The sequence below is a fragment of the Pezoporus wallicus genome, unplaced genomic scaffold (assembly GCF_028554395.1).
Source record: "Pezoporus wallicus isolate ANWC-B61680 ecotype Strahan unplaced genomic scaffold, APGP_CSIRO_Pwel_v1 contig_3058, whole genome shotgun sequence".
In the NCBI taxonomy this organism is placed as follows: Eukaryota; Metazoa; Chordata; class Aves; order Psittaciformes; family Psittacidae; genus Pezoporus; species Pezoporus wallicus.
Genome location: NW_026641153.1, coordinates 387349 through 407041, shown reverse-complemented (window position 1 = coordinate 407041; position 19693 = coordinate 387349). Strand labels below are relative to the sequence as shown.

The 19693-nt window shown below is 42.6% G+C and overlaps 1 protein-coding gene across 15 annotated transcripts in view; it reads left to right on the top strand.

The window, feature by feature from the left end:
• Positions 1-4728, top strand: part of MAGI2 (membrane associated guanylate kinase, WW and PDZ domain containing 2) — a 739872-nt gene extending 735144 nt beyond the window's left edge. For 12 of the 15 annotated variants that reach the window (XM_057422529.1, XM_057422525.1, XM_057422520.1 and 9 more), the window contains one exon: positions 1691-4728. In XM_057422529.1, the coding sequence (XP_057278512.1) occupies positions 1691-2490 (800 nt within the window). In that variant the 3' untranslated portion in view covers positions 2491-4728. The remainder of the gene's footprint in view (positions 1-1690) is intronic. The other 3 variants (XM_057422526.1, XM_057422528.1, XM_057422527.1) reach the window with 2 other exon arrangements.
• Positions 4729-19693: the final 14965 nt, after the last annotated feature.

The following is a 19693-nucleotide window of genomic DNA, read 5'->3' as shown; positions in this document are numbered from 1 at the left end:
TGAAGAGCAGAAGCAAAGAACAAGCCCATCAAAGTCGATGCTTTTTGTAGGCAAGCTCCTAAGAGCTGATCGCTGTACTTGCATGAGCCTTCCTTTTATCTTTCTTGCTCGAGTGCCAAGCAGGGAGCAGATGGTACATTACTCAGCCTTAACTGGAGGGTAAGAAAGTGTGATTTTTTTTAAAAAACTCAGTTGAGACCCTCAGCCCATTTAGATTCCCAGCTCAAAGTTTATTTGTCTTACACAGAACTTGTACTTTCTACCCCTCTCAAATGCTAATCCTCTCCACACATATGCTCATTATGCAAAAGCATATGACAAACACCATCTGGAAAAATAAATAGCTCCTCAGCAAACCGTGCTGCTCCCCGCCTTTACGTCACCCACCTCACTATTGTCTCTCCTATTTTTGTCTGCAAGACAGCAATCACTCAATCAAGCTATTAACTTAAAAGTGCCATCTCAGTCAAGCAAGCTGCAGATCCCAGGCTGGGCAGTAAAGCCCGTTCCATTTTTCAGGATGATGTGCATCTTCATGATAATTCGAAAGCAGCCATAGCACTGAGAAAAAGAAATGCATCTTTTAATGGACAGTTGATATCACTGAGGGATACTAGTCCTGAGCTACAGAAGTCCATTCTTGTTTTTCAGCTTGAAGGGTACATTTTCTCCCCTGTGAAATATACAGCTCTTGTCATGAGCCCCACCTAGTCTCCATGGATTCCTGAGCTAGTCCTTCATCTCTGACAGATTATTGCTCATACTGTTCAGAGCCAGGCAATGGTGCTAAATAGGGAATGACATTAGCCAAGTTCAATGATTTCTCTAACTTCTATGTAGATGGTAAGAACAGTTGTACTGTCATTATTCATGATGGACTTGCTGTCTGCCAGGATGTTAATCAAAAGAAATGAGAATCATGTGTGCAAGAGAAAGGTATCTCAGAATATTCTGGTTTTGTACCAATGGGTTAGGAAAATCATCATGATTCAGCAAAGGAGATGTCTATTTAGTTAAATTAAACAGGATCTACACAATCCAACCATATTGTGTTGAGGCTAAGTAACCAAGAGAAATTCAAAATGCACAGCCAAAAGACTCAGCGGAGCGGCTGCTGCTGTGATATAAAGGCAGAGCTTTGTAAGTACCCTGCAAGAATTGTGTGGCCATAAACACTGCAATATTATATCTGTTTAGAAAAAATATGAGACAGAATTCAATGATGACCTTATCTGAGCCACAAATTCTTGTCAATTATTATATGCTTGTAGGGACATGTTTAATGGATGGCAAAACGTCCTTCTCATTTGTCCTCAGAGACAGCACTGATATTGCCCAGCTAAGAAATCCATTATACAGCTACAAAAGGGGCAATTTGATTTCATGAGCACGTGCCTGTATTATTTTAAGAATAATTTAACGTGGGCAGAGGAAAGCAAAATCTGTAAGAAAGAAAGACCAGGGTTTGCAGTAAGAACCCTGTGGTTCTTGCTTCTCCTGAACATTTTAGGGCAGGGGGGAGGGACTTCATTTTTGGTTTTCTCCCCATTTACTGGGAGTTTCACCTCACCTAAAGCAGAGGAGTTTAAGTCTGGTATGTGATTTGAGTGTTGATGTTACTCTGAATACAATATACACTCTGTGCTGCTGAATATGCCCTTAACTCCCTTCTCTTTGTTGTTAACAACAGACGAACCAAACTCCTGGAGTGCTCCCTCTGCCACCTCCCCAGGTCTGCCGGAAGTAGCTCTTTCCCTCGATGACATTATCTCACCATTATCTTCATCACACATAGCCCCACCCTCTGACCCTTCTCACCAGATAAGCCCAGAGCCAACATGGGATATCAAGAGGGAACAAGATGTAAGGAAACCAAAGGAGCTTTCGGTGAACGGTCACAAAAAGAAAAGGTTAGGAGAACAAAGAGAAAGGTCAGCAAGTCCTAAAAAGGTAGACAGGTCAAAGCATGAAGAGGCTTCTTGGAAAGGATATTCAGAAGGCAAAAATAAGACCACTGATGGTGGCAGGCCCACCTCAGAAAGCAAAGTGGTGGGACACAGCATTATGATCGAGGCTGGCACAAGAGAGCACGTGTGTGCTGGAACCAGTGATGAACAGTTTGGGAGGCTGAGGAAGCTGGAAAGCAAGAGAGGAGGATCTCTTAGCAAAAAAGAAGATCACAAATCTGCAAATATCAGTGAGAAGAAACCAGCTGCAGCACCCGACCATGTCAAGCTTGATACGGGTGCTACCATGACGTACAGTAGCAACCGCTGCAGCTCGCCTGGAAGTGATATGGACCACAGCCAGAGGGACCCTGATGGGAAACCCAGCGAGTTCCCCAGGAAGGGACATCTCCACTCCATTAGCACTCGCAGCACCAACACCACAGTTCGAAAGGCAACGGTCTCCCCAGGGCCATGGAAAATCCCTGGCTCAGATAAGCTACCTAGCGTCCTGAAGTCTGGTACTTCTGCCATGAGCAGATAAGCAAGGGACTGTTGCCCTCTAACTGTCTCAAACTGACGCAGAACATTCTTCTTAGTTTTTGTCTCACATTGGTTTGTTTTAATTTATTTTAACTATCACACATATACACAAAGCATTGAGGAATGAAAACATTAGTGTGTAATTCCATGACAATGTGCGCAGTATCTAATAAGTTCAAAAGCATATAGTCAACACGGAGATTTAAAATCGACCCTAAAGTCCCAGTTCCATTTTAGGGACTTAGGCAGCTATGGAAGAAACCAAAACAATATGAAGGACAGTACATCAGAGAAGGATAGTGCAGTGTAGCTTTAGCATTTTTTTTCCCACTGCATGAAGGACTTGGATTTCATTCAAACTTTATATCAAGAAACTGGAACAAGTTAGAGCAATCACAAACTGGAACATCGCCTTAAATAAAACTGCACGGAGCAAGCTGAAACAGAGAGAGGATCTTTTCATGGAGCTAAAATGTTGTAAATAAATTGTTCTCGACATATCTAGACAGGGGCTAAAGGGTTTCTTTAAAGCATCATTCAGAACTGTACACCCATGACACCTCTCCACTGTTAACACTTTGGGATAGTCCACGTGGTACCCTGTAGCATAGTTCACTGGGCGCTACGGGAGGAGTGGGGAATCCAGTGGATTAGTTTCTGTGATACCATTTCTACTGCCATTTTTGTGAACAAACCATGTTTCTGTACATTGGAAAGGAGTTAGGGTGGCGTTGTGTTTGCAAATTACTCTCAAAAGTGGTTTATTACAGGTTCCCCAAGTCCTGCAAAGTAGCAGACAAACCAATTGGTCAGGCTCAAAACCCAGACATCTGCAAGGCCCTTGCAATGAAAGGAAGAGTGCTACAGAGAAAAAGCTGCAGTTTCCTTAAGGAAAGGCCTTTCCTTCCTGCAGAAGATGATCGTTTCACTTATCAACAGTGCTATGTTTCATACCCATCTGCATTTAGTTAGGACACTCTCATCTTCCATCCCCTCAGTTTGGCAGAGCAGGTGCCCTTCAGGCACACGTTAACAATAATTAGACTGGTTTCTGAAATACAGTTGTCAGTGTCCTCGTTCAGTAAATTCAATATATTTCCATTTTCAAAATAGTTTCCATGTTACCATTTCTTCCCTACCTCCATTTATTTTTTTTGTTTGTTTTGTTCTGGGTTGGGTTTTTTTTGGTCTTTTGTTTTTAACTTTCTCGCTTGTCTGTTTTGAATTTCAAGCCTTAAGTGCCAGGTAAACATTCCAGTCTGCCTTCACAGGAAATAACTCCGAGTTCAGTCAAACAATCATTATCTTGTTTCAAAAAGATGCGTGCATGTCTGTGTAAGTGTGCATATGCTTATTTGTCTGTCAAAATTAAAACAAAATCCTGGGCAATAATACATTGGTAATTAAAAAATAAGAGAAAAAAGTCATGAAGAAAGTACTGTCAAAAATTTGTATTTAAAAGTTACTGTTCTCTAGCAATCTTAGTTCCTCACATGCTCTGCTGAAAAATTAGACTGAGATTGGCTTTGTTCCAAGAAATTAGCACATTACTGTATGTCTCAAACATTGCACTGGACTGAGAAATTTATAGGCATGTTTCTTCCTGTCCAATTATTTGAAAAGCCTCAAGTCAAGGATTTTGCAGCTTTCAAAAAAGTTTTTCCTTTGGAAAGAAAACTCCATTTAAAATATGATTTCTAAAAAAGCACAAGTCCATGTAGCTGTTTATAAAACTCTTATTTAATGGAGGAAAAAAACATCTTTATCCCCTGAACTAGAATCCAATATAATTTGCCATTAATTTATTGAATCTGATTTTGGACAATGCTTCTGTAGTGTAGATGCACATCCCAGTATCTTATTTTTATGTATAAAGAAAGCAAACAATAAAATCTGAAAAACAATTGAGATTATGCTTGCATAAACTCTAATTTGCACAGTTCACAGCTACTCCTTGTGCAGTAATTGCTTTATGCGGCTGTAATCGATAACCTGTGAAGACAGCACATCATCTAAACCCCATTCCAAATAATATTTCTGTGTAGTGTTAGCTGTGAATTTACCCTGTACAGCTCTATCTCTATAAATATAATTCCATGTATTAATAGTCACAGAAAGGCTGTAAGTGAGCAACTATTTTTATGAAACGCACCACTATGGATAAATTAACTTTTACAGAAATCTTGTTTACTGTATGATATTCTAAACCACTGTCAAATAAAATATATATCCAAAAGTCGTCTTTTTTTTTTCAATTTTACATAGTCTGTGTTAATTTTGAGTAACAGGCTTCAGCATTACACTGAGAAACAACCATTTACATGCATATGAGTAGAGTCAATTAACTAATGCATTATAAAAAAAGAAGGCTCCATTTTGATTTCTGACTCCAAAGAGGGGTACAATTTATGAACATATACGTATGTGACCAAATAAATTCCATATAGGCAAGTTAAGCTCTATGAGGCTACACGCAGAGAAACCTCTCCCTTGGTGGAGAAGCCTGAATTCTTACTCTCCTCCTAGTCTAAGGAGACACAGGACCAGGGTCGCCAGACTCCCTGCACTGAGAGACACATACTATATATATGTCTCTCATATACCATATGGCATATACCATATATATATATCTCGGAGCATATACCACATATACAAAAGGAATCTGGCACCTCTAAGTAGCCCTAGAAAGGTTTGTTTTCAAGCTGAGTGAAGGGGGCATAATCTGATTTCCAGTTTATTTTACAGAAACAAGAACAGAAAAATGCTCCTTACCTTCAGTTAGGCAAAATAAATCACCAGTTTACAGACTGGAGGCACTGTAAGATGTGCTGGCTCAAAAACTGACAATATTTTTCACACAAATATGACCTTTTTTAAAACAGCTATATCCTTTTTTCCTTAAAATATCATTTTCTTCAAAAAATAATAATTTGCCTTCATACACCCTGAGTCAGTTTCCGCAGAGCCTCATTTTTGAAAACATCAATGTTCCACATAAAAACTTCAACCAGCTGAACTAATAACATCATTTTTCGTTACAATAAGCACACAACAAATTTGAAGCGTCTTTAATACTCCAAAATATTTGCTCCTCTTTAAATAGCCATGATTTTCATGGCTGGAAATCTGAGTATGGGTATCTCAAAGGTATCACAGGGAAGCATGCCAAAGCAGTATAGCCTCACCCATTCTGTTAATAACATGTTCTTTCTCTTTTAGACATAGTAGTGCAGCATTTGCAGTGCATTGTCATTCCTGTGACACCTTTTTACCTACCTTTTCATACCTATGCAATAACATGGAAACTGGATGCTTATTTTGATGCATATTCTCTACTCCAAACTCCAATGCATTGGTGTACGTAAGCTTGCCTGCATGTGATCAGCAATCCACATCTGGGAGGAGTTTTGGTTAAACCTTGTAGGCAGATAGATGTGCAGCCCTTTTCTAATTAATGGCAAATGTTGTCTCTGGGGCTCAGCATCACTCCAGGTATTTCTGCTTGGCAGCTTTAGGAATTCCATACAAACTACAGGGCCTGGAAGAGCTTCAAACAAGTTTAGTAATACAAAAGCAATGGAAAATTCAACAACTCCCACAAGGGTTTTTTGCCAAAGGTGCCATCTTTTCTTCCAGAAAGCTGCTGGGCTGACAACGCTCTTCATCTAGGTACAACGGAGCATGGGCTGTGCTGGTTTCACTACACTACCCTCCCTAGAACAGGAGGGACATTTGTAGCCTGTGTATCTACCTATTCCATGGCCTCAGTGGTAAGACAGACAACAATTCAGCACCACTGTGAATAGCTGTCTGTTAGGAACTGATGCAGAAGTTCAAGCACAGCCCCATTTCCTCCCTGGTATTTTTCATCTCCCATCTGAATGTTCAGCATCATTGCCAAGAATTTCTCCATCAAAGATCAGCTTCAGTATGATTTTCGCCATCTCTGCTGAATACGAACATCTCATGCTTGGCCTCTTCTACATCCCAGGTGCCCTCAGCACCTCCAGGTCTATCCTGAATCTCTTCTCTTCCTTCACAGCTCCCCACTACTCTTGTTCTTAAGCCTACCTCTGAGATAAGTGCTGCAGTTTTGCAGTGGATTAAATCTTTCATTCTCCATTTTTCCCTTCTGTGTAGCTCAGAACTTTGTCTTCCTCTTTTTAATTCTTTCCTTCTGCCTCTCTCTCACCAGCTGGCATCATTTGCTACTCTCAACCTCTACCTTACATGTCTCAGCAGCTCCACTTTTGACACCTCTACTGAGGTGTCTCACAGTGCCAGTTACTCACAGTGGACAAGTCATTAACATACATATAAACATATACATACCAAACACTTTGTACTGAAACCCAACCCAAATCACCTGCTCGGCCTTCAGAAACCAGCAGTGATGGCTGATTAGACATTCTAACTCCACATGCAGCCCTTTGTAAGTACAAATAATGTCTTTTCCTCAATCCATTACAGCTGAATGTCTGTACTGATAATGATCCAAACATTCAGGCCAGGGTTTGTGGCTGCAACATGCTATGATCTCTACTGGAAGTCTCTAAATTCATTTCACAAAGGCAAGGACAGGCACAGCTGCAGGCACATTTCTGTCTTAGCTACTACACTCTTTCTGTATACCGCTGCTGCAGCAGAAACCCAGGGCCAGAACTGCAGAAGCGTAAGTAGAAAAGCACACATCAGCTAATGAGGATGTCACTCTCCATGTTTCTCCTTGCTTGGAGGGAAGCTTTGGTGTGAAGGGGAAAAGTTTCTTGGTACAGCACCATGGAGCTCAAAGTTAGAGAAGGCTTTGGACTTGCCCAGGGATGACTGATCTCATTAGGGATTTACTTCACAGTGCACTTCTGTAAGTCTCCAAAAGAGTCCTTTCCCTCTGTTGTCCCCTTGACACCTAGGATATTTGCTGTAATTGTTGCTTAAAAGGCTGCAGAGGCAAAGCAGGCTGCCTACTCTCATGACTAATAGGGGACTTGAAGAGAATTCCCATGGCTGTGTTATGCACGGCTCCCACCATCATCTCTATTAGACTCAAGGACTCTCAAGGCGGTTTCTTCATCTATCATGTCAGAGCCAAACATCATCTTTACCTTCACAGCTGCAATTGAAAGTGTGAGCCTTTTTAATTAGCCATTACTCACAAACAAAAATCCAATGCACTTTCTGGATAGGAACAGCCCCAGGAGGGGCCATGACTCAAACTTCACGGATACCCCGAGTCCCTTGCTGGACAGCCCAAAGGTCTCCCGCGTAGCATGCAGGACCAGTCTCTCCCTTGGTGCAACAGCTTCTCCCCACCATTTGAATAAGTACCCATAATCTCTGCACAGACCATCACCCTCCTGGAGCCAGCACAGGCACACTCGGTTCAGCCTTCAGGGTCCCAGATTATTTTACTCAGTATTTCTAAGAGCAATGACATGATTGCACATTCATCTCCATAGCTGGCACCTCAGCTTAGAGCAAGTTCTTTAAAATACATTGTCAAGACACAGTAACATAAGCAGTAGCACTGAATTATAGTCAATCGAAAAATGATGGTTTGTCCTCTTCTGCCTTTAGTGCCTCTATGGCAGTAAGTCACCCTGCCAGTTCAATTAATCGATAAGGAGAGTTTTGCTTACAAGGTATAAATATATCTCTTTTAAACAGCTGGGGGAACACCAGTGCACAAATACCCACTCCCAGTCGTGCACACACAGGGACCTGGAGCACCCCCTTCCAATCCTGCTCAGGAGCTTCCCAAACACCCGTGTCAGAGATGCATGGCTGCTCCTCTCAGAGAGTTAAAACATATAAGGATGCAGAATGACCCATAAAGATATTGTTCTTCCACAGATGAACTGCTGTATTTTAAAAATAGAAGATATTTAAACTGAAACAATAAGCAAGAAATGGTATGGGGGAAAAGAGTGACAGGGCTTTCTGCTATGGGACTCTTGCCAACCTGCTCAGTTTTCTCCTTCTACAAGCTTAAAAATGAAAGGAAGATGGCCTATCGAACATGAGAGAGCACTGCAAGCTGGAGGGACAGAGAGGAAGGGGTTTTAGTGATCACACTTTTAAAAAATGTGATTTATTTAAGCAAAAGGCCTGGATAAACACAAGGAGAGGATGGCACCAGAGGAGAGGAGAGCACCATGCCCTCTGTCCCCAAGGGACAGCTCCAGGGTGCTGACAGGCTCTTCCAAACAGTAATCCCCTGGGTGCTCCAGAGGCTGCAGCAGCCTTAGCAGTGTGCTGGCACTGCAGTGACAAGCCAGCAGCAGAAATTATTTCTCTGCAATGTAGGAAGATTGAGAATCCAACCCCTGTGATGCTTCTCTTTACCTGTGTGCCCCAGGATTGCTGGTACCACCAAGGGACAGCCCTGTTGCCCTCCCAGAGATGCTGTAGATGTGGGAGCAAGGGGGAGTAACTAAAACATGAAAGCCAAACCCTGACCCATGGCAAGAGCCCTTCCAACTTAGAGAAGTTGGAAGAAAGGTTCTGAGCAACCGCAGGAGATCCAGTAGGAGTGAGAGCAGGCCACTGGCATCCTCCTACCCTTCCCCTCCCAGTAAATTAGGGCCATTGCTGTCAGTGAAGCCACCTGAATTTTTACACTGCTTTTCTAATGCTCTACAGAAAAACAAAAATGTTTTTTCTTCCTGGATTGTCCTTTGCTCAAAAGCAGTGAAAAAGAATAGGCAACCAAACCAGCCCCAAACACCCTCCAGCCATCACCATGGCTCAGAAGTTTCTATTCAAACATATGTATGAAATTAACGAATATTGGTGTTTGTGATTAAAATCTATGCTAAGAGCTTTATCTAAAGTACTTAAAGAATCGCAGTCATAAACCAGAAAATTGTTCACTCTGTCTCTAAACCAGCAAGTACGAAGAGCTACATTTAGGTACCTATTTAATTCAGGAAGATAATCAGACCTTTCTCTGCGTAGTCCACAAAGCTCGCCACATACAAACACCTATTCCAATTAGCGCTTGTCCTGGGTTCAGCAGTAGCAGCCATTTTTCTCCATCTTAGTAGGTGGCGCAGCACTGGGATTTTGACTTTCAGGCTGGGAACAGCACTGATAACACCGATGTTTTTAGTGTTGCTCAGTAATGTTTACTCTGACCAAGGCCTTTGTGAGTCCCACGCTCTACCAGGGAGGAGGGGAAGCCAGGAGGAAGCAGAGACAGGACACCTGACCCAAACTAACCAAAGAGGTATTCCATACCACAGCACGTCATGCCCGGTACATAAACGGGTTACCCAGCCGGGCTAGATCACTGCTCGGGTTGGGCTCAGTATCAGTCAGCAGGTGGTGAGCGACTGTTTTCTCTTCCCTTGTTATTTCCCTTATCATTATTATTATTGGTGGCAGCAGCAGTGGTTTGTGCTATACCTTAGTTACTGGACTGTTCTTATCTCAGCCCATGTGAGTTACATTCTTTTGATTCTCCTCCCCATCCCTCTGGGAGCAGGGGGAGGAAGGGAAGGAGCGAGCAAGTGGCTGTGTGCTTCTGAGTTGCCGGCTGCGCTTAAACCATGACAGCACTTCATTCACTCCAGAAGTTTCTAAAACATAAGCCCAGCAGTCAATACGGAGCACTGTAACGTGTTAGTGCAGAATATTCCAGAGTATCTCTCAAACCTGGAACATCACAAACAATATCGATTGATTAAGCTGTATACCCCAGGAAAGATGAATGTCAGCATGTGCCTCCTCCTGAACAGCTCCTGTCTCCTGTATTCCTAGCACTGCATGGCTTTTTGGGGTGGTTGTTGGTAGAGATATACCCTGAGTGCCACCGTGCTGTGATGGCTTCTGCAAGTCACAAAGGGTTTCGGAAGAATCTTCCCATCCAACTTGCACACTAGCACTGCAGAATCCCCTCTGCACCCGGGAGTACAGAGAGCAGTCCTGCGTGGCATCCAGCTGAGAGGAGGCACAACTCACAGGGCTACACAAACAGCCTGCATCCCTGGGCATACAACCTAAATCCTACACGGCATCACCTCCCAGCAACTAGCACCTGGCAGCACAAGCCCCAAACTGGGAGAAAAAGCTCTTTTCCTAACCACAACAGTTTATCCTGAGACCTTGTTTTGGGGTCCACAGCCCCCTTAACCTGGCTGCTTGTTCATTAGCTATGTTAATTTATAGCTAGACACTATTCCTAAGAGAGGGCAGCTTCAGAAATACTTCTGCCCCGATTCCACATCCCCGTGCATGATAGGCTTCACACTTAACAAAATTGAAAGAGCCTGACCCCAGGCTCTGCTCATATAACATTTCAGGGGGATCAGCAACCTTCCTCCCTGTAGGAAGACTCTTTGAGCAGCCCCTGCCCAGTTCTCCACTCTCATCTCTCATTCTGTTCTCTTTATATTGAACATTTTGCATGCTGGCATACAAATGCAAATGCAGCCTGAACAGATTCCCTCCACACCTTCAGTCCCCTGAGGTTAACAAGTAGGTCTCTACTTCACTGTTTTATGGGTCCATTATGTTCTTTGATTAGCAGCTCTTTCCCAGACTGAATGGCTTTGAAATAAATTGAGAAGGTTTGATAGTGTTTTTAAGACTGATTGTTGAAGTGTTTTGCAATTTACATAGAAATTATGCATATTTTAGTCTCACTTATGAACACTAGCATCCTTGAGCTTCATTAGCTACTCCAAAATCCCTGCAAAGACCAGCAATGGGACTGGAGGTGACAAGGTGCAAGTGCATTGGGTCTGGATGCTGCCAGAGCTCTCCACTCTTTGTCAGACCTCTCTATTTAGGAAGGTCCCCACTCTGCTCTGCTTCAATCCCCATTGCTTATGCAGCTGCTGAAGTCCAAAGAGAGTAAATGATGAACCAACGTCATGACAAATCTCCCCTGATTTCCCCATTCATTTCAGACATTGTCCTCTCACCAGGAGAACACAGTAAATAACATGCACAGCAGCATATGGCTCTGCACCACTGGCCTAAGAGCAGGCTTGCCAGAGCAACCTACCATGGAGAATCGGAGGCTGATTTTCACCATCCAGGTCTGGGTTGCTTCCTGGGGACCTTAAATCACGACACCTGGACAACATAGAAGAGAGGTTGTGGACCTCTGATCCAGGACTAGCCATGTAAAGATCACAGGCTCAGATGGAATAAATGGGCTCCACAAGTCAAAGTCGGGTGGTATGAACTGTCACTATACAACAGTAGCGGTTACTCTCACATTAAGCTATCAAGTGCAGGAACCTCAGCCAGCATAGTGTGAGTGTTACATCTCTTTTACAAAAGATTTTATTGAAGTAATAGATGAAAAAGCAAATAGGCAGTTGTAGCATGTGAAATATGAAGCATGAATTGACCCTCTCATTTTGATGGCATCTCTTACTCCCTTTCATTGCAGTTACAGCCAGCCTTTGTGTGTCAAAAAACGGCCAGCTTCTACAGGATACAGAAATGGTGGGAGCTGATTTAGGGGGAAGTGTGGGAAGATGAAGCGGGCTTCTGCTAACATTGCTCTGTGCCACTGAACACTGCGCACACGTACGTGCACATGCACACACATGTATCCGAAGCAGAGAGAACCAGGCAGCTCTGCTGCTGGTGCTGACTCTTCCTTGTAACCTCACTGCTAGGGAAGGACAACTCAGATGTATGATATTAGTGGTGCTCCAGCCCCCAGCAGGCTTGCTGCCAGGCTGCTTGGGACTGTGGTGCTGGCATGCAGGGCATGGCACACTGGCATGGCCCTGCTAAAGGCCTTGTACTCCATATGCAGAAGTATTTATAGGCAAGAGAAAATAAACTGTATAACCTAGTGCTGATATTTTGAGCCTCAGCAGTAAGCGTTAGTAGAAAATGCAAACATCGTATTTTCTACTAAGGTCTTTCAGTAGAAAAGTGATTCACCAGCATAATAAAAAACAATACTGTAAGAGAAAACGATTTTGTCCTTTAAGTAAACAACAACATAGTCGTATAATTCTTATAATTAGCTAATATCACACAATTTATAAAAAAATACTGTAAGTTACTTTGTATGTATGTATCCTTAGGGAACTACCAGATACTTTACAATGTCTAAAGGAATCAGGGCATGAAAATACTGACTAAAACTGACACAGAAGAAACTACCCAGTCATAAGAACTCAAATCACAGCAACACAGTTACACAGACTGACCTGAAGCCTAAGTATCCCAATGGATATAATCCATAAATAGCATACTACAACTATGTAAACCTATAAAAATAGTATGACAAAATCCAGTTATAAAAAAGTCAAACTTTGAGTCTTTGGCAGAGAGGAAATAACCTCCTGCAGGATGGTATCCTCTTGGTGTTTGGTCAGCCTAACCAGCTAGGGTCAATTTCACAACAACAAGGCTTTAAACCAGGAATATCTATAATTTCTTCTCTGTGTGTTCATTATGGAATGCATTTTTAATTAATTTTCCACTTTTTTTGAGTTTTCCTATTTCTTCCATCATGACAACTATTGCGTAGCAGGTCATCACCAAGAATCAATGATTGGGAACATAAATGTTGGTGTTCCAAGTTCAGTCCATGCCTCAGAGACTAATGGGATACAGATGCAGAACAGGATCTATCTTATCCAAGTTTAGATATCTACATTACTGTTACACATTCTAGGCTTTTTCCAAAGAAATGATTCTACTATTCTCAGAGAAATAAAAGGTACCCACATGAAAACAATGAACTGAGAGTGCTTAGCAGACAGTCTGTGCTATGCGTGAATCTCAAGATGCTCTTTAACTTCCTGTTTTCTGAAGGATGTTTAGGGTTAACAGAGCAATTACAGTTATTATGCCCCCTGCACCATATAGTGTCATTGGTAGAAGAGCAGGATGTTATGGTCATGATATGCTGAACACCATAGCTGAACTGTTTGTCTATACTAGAATTAACCCATCCAGATTGTTCGTATCATAAGGAAAAAAGGAGATTGTAGCACTACAAGGGAATGGCTGTAGTTACAATATATTTGCATCAGTCACAGCTCAGTTTGAAGCTCCATTGCTACTCAGCGGGTGACAAAAAAGGCACTGTATGAGTTGGGACACACTGGAGGTAATTTTCTTATTTCCTACCTGGATGATACTTTAATCAGTTGTGTTTGTAGCCTAGGGATTCTGAGATAGGAATTCAAAAGGACTTCTTTTCCTAATCCCTTTTACCAACTACAGAACTTTTATTTCCTTTCAATGTTTCCTCTAAGGAAGCAAAACCCCTTTGAATTAAACTAACATTAGTTGTCTATTACCAGATAGTACAAAGAGAGACAGAAATTAAGGACTAACAATATTCTGAATCTAGCATGACCTTAAATTACAGCAGGTTAATAAATCACTTCAAATATAAATCTCTGTCTGCTCTTACCTTGAGTTCTGAATACCTTTAATCAAGTAGCATAATAGAAATTTGACGATCAAAGGCTGTAACTGCTGGTGAAGTGAGACTACAAGTTGGAGAGCCAGCTGGGACTTGAAATTTGGCTGTTCAACAAAAAATGCTTCGGAAATTCAGTCTCTCTGGAGCCTGTAAAACCTAACAAAGTGATGGAAATGTTTCAGTAGTTAACAAGAAAAGCCATTGTGAAGCTTGTAAAACCCAGACTAGGTGATGCAGGTGGGAACTTGGAGACACCAAGGAGCTAGGAATGGAAGGAAAAGACTTTGGGGTGAGTCACAAGATCAGTGTTCATGAGCACAACTGCGTGGGATGATCTGTGGCAGCCTGTGTCCCAGCAGGCTCTTCTGGCACACCATTCCCCTGGGATGAGGACAGTTGACACCACCAGAGTTTGGAGACCTACATCCTGAAAAACATATGTTGTGCAGTAAAGCCAAGACTCACAAACCTTAAAGAACCAATGATGAACGTGGGGTTTCTGTCCAGCTAAGGAATCTGAAGGCCACTGCAGCACAAGTATCATAATGCCGTTGTCCTGCAGCAGCTCTTTGTGGAAGCTGAAGCAAAGCTCCCACCTTGCTCATTCTTTGTTCTTCTGTAACACGAACACAAAAAAGACTTGTGTGCATCTGAATATTTCTTAAATTACCTACATACCAGTGATCTGCAAGCATAAACAAGCAGTGTTTATAAGCCTTCAATCTGAAAACCTAGGGAGAGAAACACATAAGGGACAACTCAAGACAGAGTTTTCTTATTCAGAGTGGCAGTAACCTGCTTGACACACCTCCCTCCACACATGAAAGTTGCACTGGGCTTCTCAATTTTAGGTGTTCATGTTTTTCTGAGCATGTTCTCCTTCACGTATTTGCTCTCCAGGCTCTTCCTAGCGGGGTGAAAGGCAGCATAAGGTTGTCATGGTTTTCTCCCTGTTTATCAATATTACTGCTTACAGCTACAAAACCACCCTCATCTTAGAGACATAACTTGTGGGTATGCCTGACCCTCCATGCTTGGGAAGCTCTTTAAGGGAAAAAAACATATCCTTACAAGACTTAAGTTTTACAGAACTCTTAATCATATAAATCAGAGCAAACTCCCTCTGAAATAAAAACGGAAGCTTGGCTCCACTGAAATCAAACATAAACCCCTGATTTCAGGGTGGACAGGATCTCATCTAACACCTGGAAGAGAAATCAACTGTTCTGTTTATTACAGCGTGGAGGAAGCACTCCCAGCGAGTACTGGGCTACTTGAGCACTTCAAGCCTTTTACGAGGAAGATTAAAGCCAGAGATGTAGTGCTGAGCCCCTTGCTTCAAGTCTCTACAAAAGGACAAGTAATTCTTACATATCATGGAAGATTTCAGCACGTTCTGGAATCCAGATATGTCGACTTGCCCCATCCAAAGCACCACACTCACTGCAGGGTGCTGACTGCTGCAGCACTGCCCTGCATGGTGAGACATGGACACGTCCAGACAAGCCACCGGGGTGGCTTGGTTATGCATTGCCACTCTATGTCCAAGGCTGAGCCGGCCATGGAATATGCATAACCACAGTCACACAGCACTCTGCCTCAGCTAAGAAGCGTGATGCACAGCAGCCATCTCTGATTATCAGTGTAACAAATGCAAGCTCCATCATCCGCAGCCCAAATAACCTATTCATGGAGAATCAAAAGCAGGCTTGCAAGCTGCCTTTCCCTGCTGCCCTGCGCCCCAGCATAGGTAACTCCAGCCATGGTTTTGTTTATCTAGTATTTTCTATTTGATACATAAACCAGAGCATACAAAATGCATATGTGTGTGTATTTGTACGTAGTTGCATACATTTGAGCCAATTCTTACAGCTGTCTGCGCTGATAAATTATATCTATTGCTGGTCCTTCAGGTTCCTTCTGATTTTCAGCAGAAGACCTAGGAAGACAGCTCACGGGAATGACTGCTGCTCTTTAAACACTACACACCCCTCTTCAAGGAATGCAGGTCTCAGGAGGAGGCAGGGCTTGGCTTGCAGGGGATGAGTAATTGCCGTCTGGAAGCAAACTGCAGCACTCAGAATATCAGTGCCTTCAAAATGTAGTTTTCAGTCACCATCTGCAGGCAGGATGGAGCAGAGCAGCTCAGCACCCCAGCTGGAGCGGGCAGCACTGGGCTGAGCTGGGGTAAAGGCATGGTGTTGCACTGGAGGATGAGGAGCAGCCTTGCTGTGCAAATCACAGCAGTGATCTGCAGACAAAATCTTGTCCACCATTCATTGCTTAATCACCTACCAGCTTTAAGGGCCCGGTTTCCTTACATGGCTGTGAAGGCGCAGTTGTTCTGCAGCTCTGCCAGGGCCAGGCTGGGGAATAAGTACAGGTTTGCAACATGCATAAACACCGATTTTGGTAAAATGACAGAAAGAATAATTTTAAAAATAAGGAGGAAAAAGTTATACACAGACACATACACATTTGGGCACACAGGGCAGAGCAGGCACATGGGTGGCAGTGTGTGACACTGGGGCAGCACCAGGGATGAAATGAGGAGCAGCACAAAGCCCTGCAGAAACTGCAGGACTGTGCTGAATACTCAGGCGGGTGCCTTTCTGCTGACCCAAAGCACCCCTCAAATCACAGCAGCTTCCCAAGTCTCACGTCAGACTAGAACGACAGCTTAAAGAAAGTGAACTATCTGCTCAAATGGCAACATACATGGCAATTGCATGAGCCAAACCAGATCAATTCCTAGATGTTCAACTCAAGGACAGCGCCATACACATGAAGAATCTGGGAGAGGGATGTGCACAGTACAGCTGCAAGATCTATAGCACCTGTACAGCGGCTCATCACTCCCCAAATACAAATACCCACCAAGCTCCTGCCTGTACCGAAATGTTGTCTGCTTGACAAATTGATGCCAAAACCTTAAGCCAATAAAACCTTAAAGGCAAATTTCCCTTACTCCCTACTTTGGAAAGCAGTGATTGAGAGCAAGGGGTTTAGCTTCAGCCCAAGGCACAAGGAAAGTACAACTCAATCAGTACTTTCAGTTAAGAGAATATTCCCCTTAGCTGATGAAGCACAAGGAATCTGGAGGTTTTGATTAAAGTCTACCTTTCAGCCCTTCCTCGTCTTAGGAGGTTTCACCGTTATCTAGGCACTCTCCTTCCCCTGCTGATGGACAGCTTGCTAATATATGCAATATTACTCAAAACTTGTCAGAAATCATTTACAAACCCATCAACATCAGCAAACTGAAAAAGGGAATATTAACCCCTAATTCCAGCTAGTCAAGAACTGTACTTTCATTAGTTTCTAACAACAATTACCCTGTAACAAGTTTTTCTTCATTTTTTATTGTGACACAATCCTTAAATCAATACGTTTTTATAGCCAAAGTAATGAGTTTTCTCTGTCATATCTGTCTCATAATACATCTTCTAAGAAAAATGAGATGAATCATTATTTTAAAGCATTGCCTTCACGATTATTTTTTTTTCATTTCATTTATGATATCTGCATACAGGAATTAAAAAAAAAAAAAACACAGTTTCCATCAGCCTCCCAGAATGGGATTAATTTACTGTAACAAAAATGGATGGGGGCATCAGAAGTGCTCGCTCCAAATATGCTCACAGTGACTAATATCATGAATATGAAAAGCTATCTTAACTGATTCTAAGTTGCAGATGGATCTTGGCAGAAAGGATGCCAGAGGAAATGAATGTAATCACTGCAAAATATGTAAAAATGACAGAGAGAGGAAAGTCTAGACAATGTGAGATGATTGCCATGCTCTCCAGCTTGGAATGCAAAGCTCTTCTGATTGTTCTGGGGTTTAATCTGCCGAACACACATCGCTCTTTGAACCCATATGGGCAAGCAATTTGCCATATGTTTTAGTACATAGCACAAGTACCTGAAGATGCATTACTGTTAATGCTGCAAATAGAGAAAAGGAAGAAATGCACCTGTCTCTGATACACTAACAAGAGGGTGGAGCATTCCAGGGCTCTTTCTGAAACAAATGTCAGCCCTCTACATGGTATCTGCTCCTTCCTCATGCTCGTAGCCATGGAAGCCCACCCAACTCCTTCACTCTTTCCTAATAGGGCAGATTGTAATAGTGCTTTGATCTTCTGCACGGCCATCCTTTGCATCCTCTCCTGTCTGTCTGCATCTAGGGTCAGTAGAAATGTTTCAATGTTTGATACCACAACCATTACCCAAACTGTCTAACCTACACTATTCTCCAGTACTGCAATGACCACTACTACCTTTGCAGAGCTGGGCTGGTATCTCGATGAGTAGAAGTCACAGGTGTTGGTAGAAGGAGCTGGTTCAAAAGATCAGATCCAAAGAAAAGGGCATTGCGGTTCTCAGTATATTCCCCGCCTCCCAGCTCCAAGTGCTAAATTTTCATCATCAGTAGTAACAAAGCATCAACTTTATCTTCAGCAAAACTAGATTTTAGAACCTTTTTTTTTAATGGTATCTTCAAGCATTAATCATCAATTCTGCCATTTTTGTTTTCCTAAGAAAGGTCACTAGCCCAGTGAAGAGCATTTGAAAGAAACCAAATATAAAGGTAGTGGGAAAACCCGCTATGCACGTCCCAGTAGGGCACCCTTTTTCTGTGCATTATTAAGCTAACACAAAGAACATTTTGAAGAATACCATTATGCTGCTGCACAGAGAAAAATGTTTCTGATTAGCATGTACTCAATATGCTTGGAGAATTAGCTCTCCTTCAGAGCGTTCCAGCAACAAGTGAAACATCTGTTGCTTCCTCCAAGTTATCATAACTATTGCAGAATTATTCTTCCACATACCACGAATTTCTAATTTTTTTCTTTTTGCCTAGAAAGCCAGGAATTGTGGTGCCATTGAAATGCACAATGCGCCCGTGTGTGTGTGTAAAATAATAGTAAATACTGGCAGCCTCTAACTGCAGCGTTATGTCACCTCAAGGCCAAAATTGTTGGCCATCTACATTATTTGCATTCAATGTATCAATTCCAGTCTACACACAAAGGGAATTAATCCCATTTCAACAGCTCCAATGGCTCCTATTTATTCCAAGGTTGATGCCAGTGATCACTATTGTTTGTAGCTACACAATATGCTTTCTGCAGCTAAAAAGCCAGCTTCATTTTTCCACTCCCTAACTGCAGTATATTGGTTGTGCAGCTGTATCGGTACCAACACTCATGGCATAAACACTGAAATAAATCATGCTAAAAGAAAACCACAACTGGGTTGGAGTAGCAAACAGCATGGCAGCAAAACTGTGCAGCTGCACTCAGGAGGAGAGGGAATTGCTTAAGCCAGCTTGATGAGCAGTGAAAACAAATCGTAGCACAAACAAATGCAGAGCTCGAACAGTCAGAGCTCTCTACAGCACTGAAGTCAAAAGACCCACAAGAGACTTTGTCCCATGGTGACATTCATAAGAGCAGTGATAGGCTCACCTCACTATATTCAGAACCTCACTATATTCAGAGCTGGTTATCTTTCATCAAGAGCTACTTTAAAAGGCATTGAGCAAAGGGCAGGCGAGAGATGGAGGTTAAATATTGTACTTCACTCTTCCTGCTGTGCTTGTCTGCCCAGTAACAGCACAAGTGCTGGGGGGTGAACAGCCTGTTACAGACACAGGGCTCCAGTGCCTGCCCCCAACAGTCATCATGGAGTTACTTCTTCCATCCACACAAGCCAGGTGAATAACTGAATTAACAATTACACTGAGAAGCAGTCTAACTTCATAGCATGGGTTTACAAAAGACTGGAA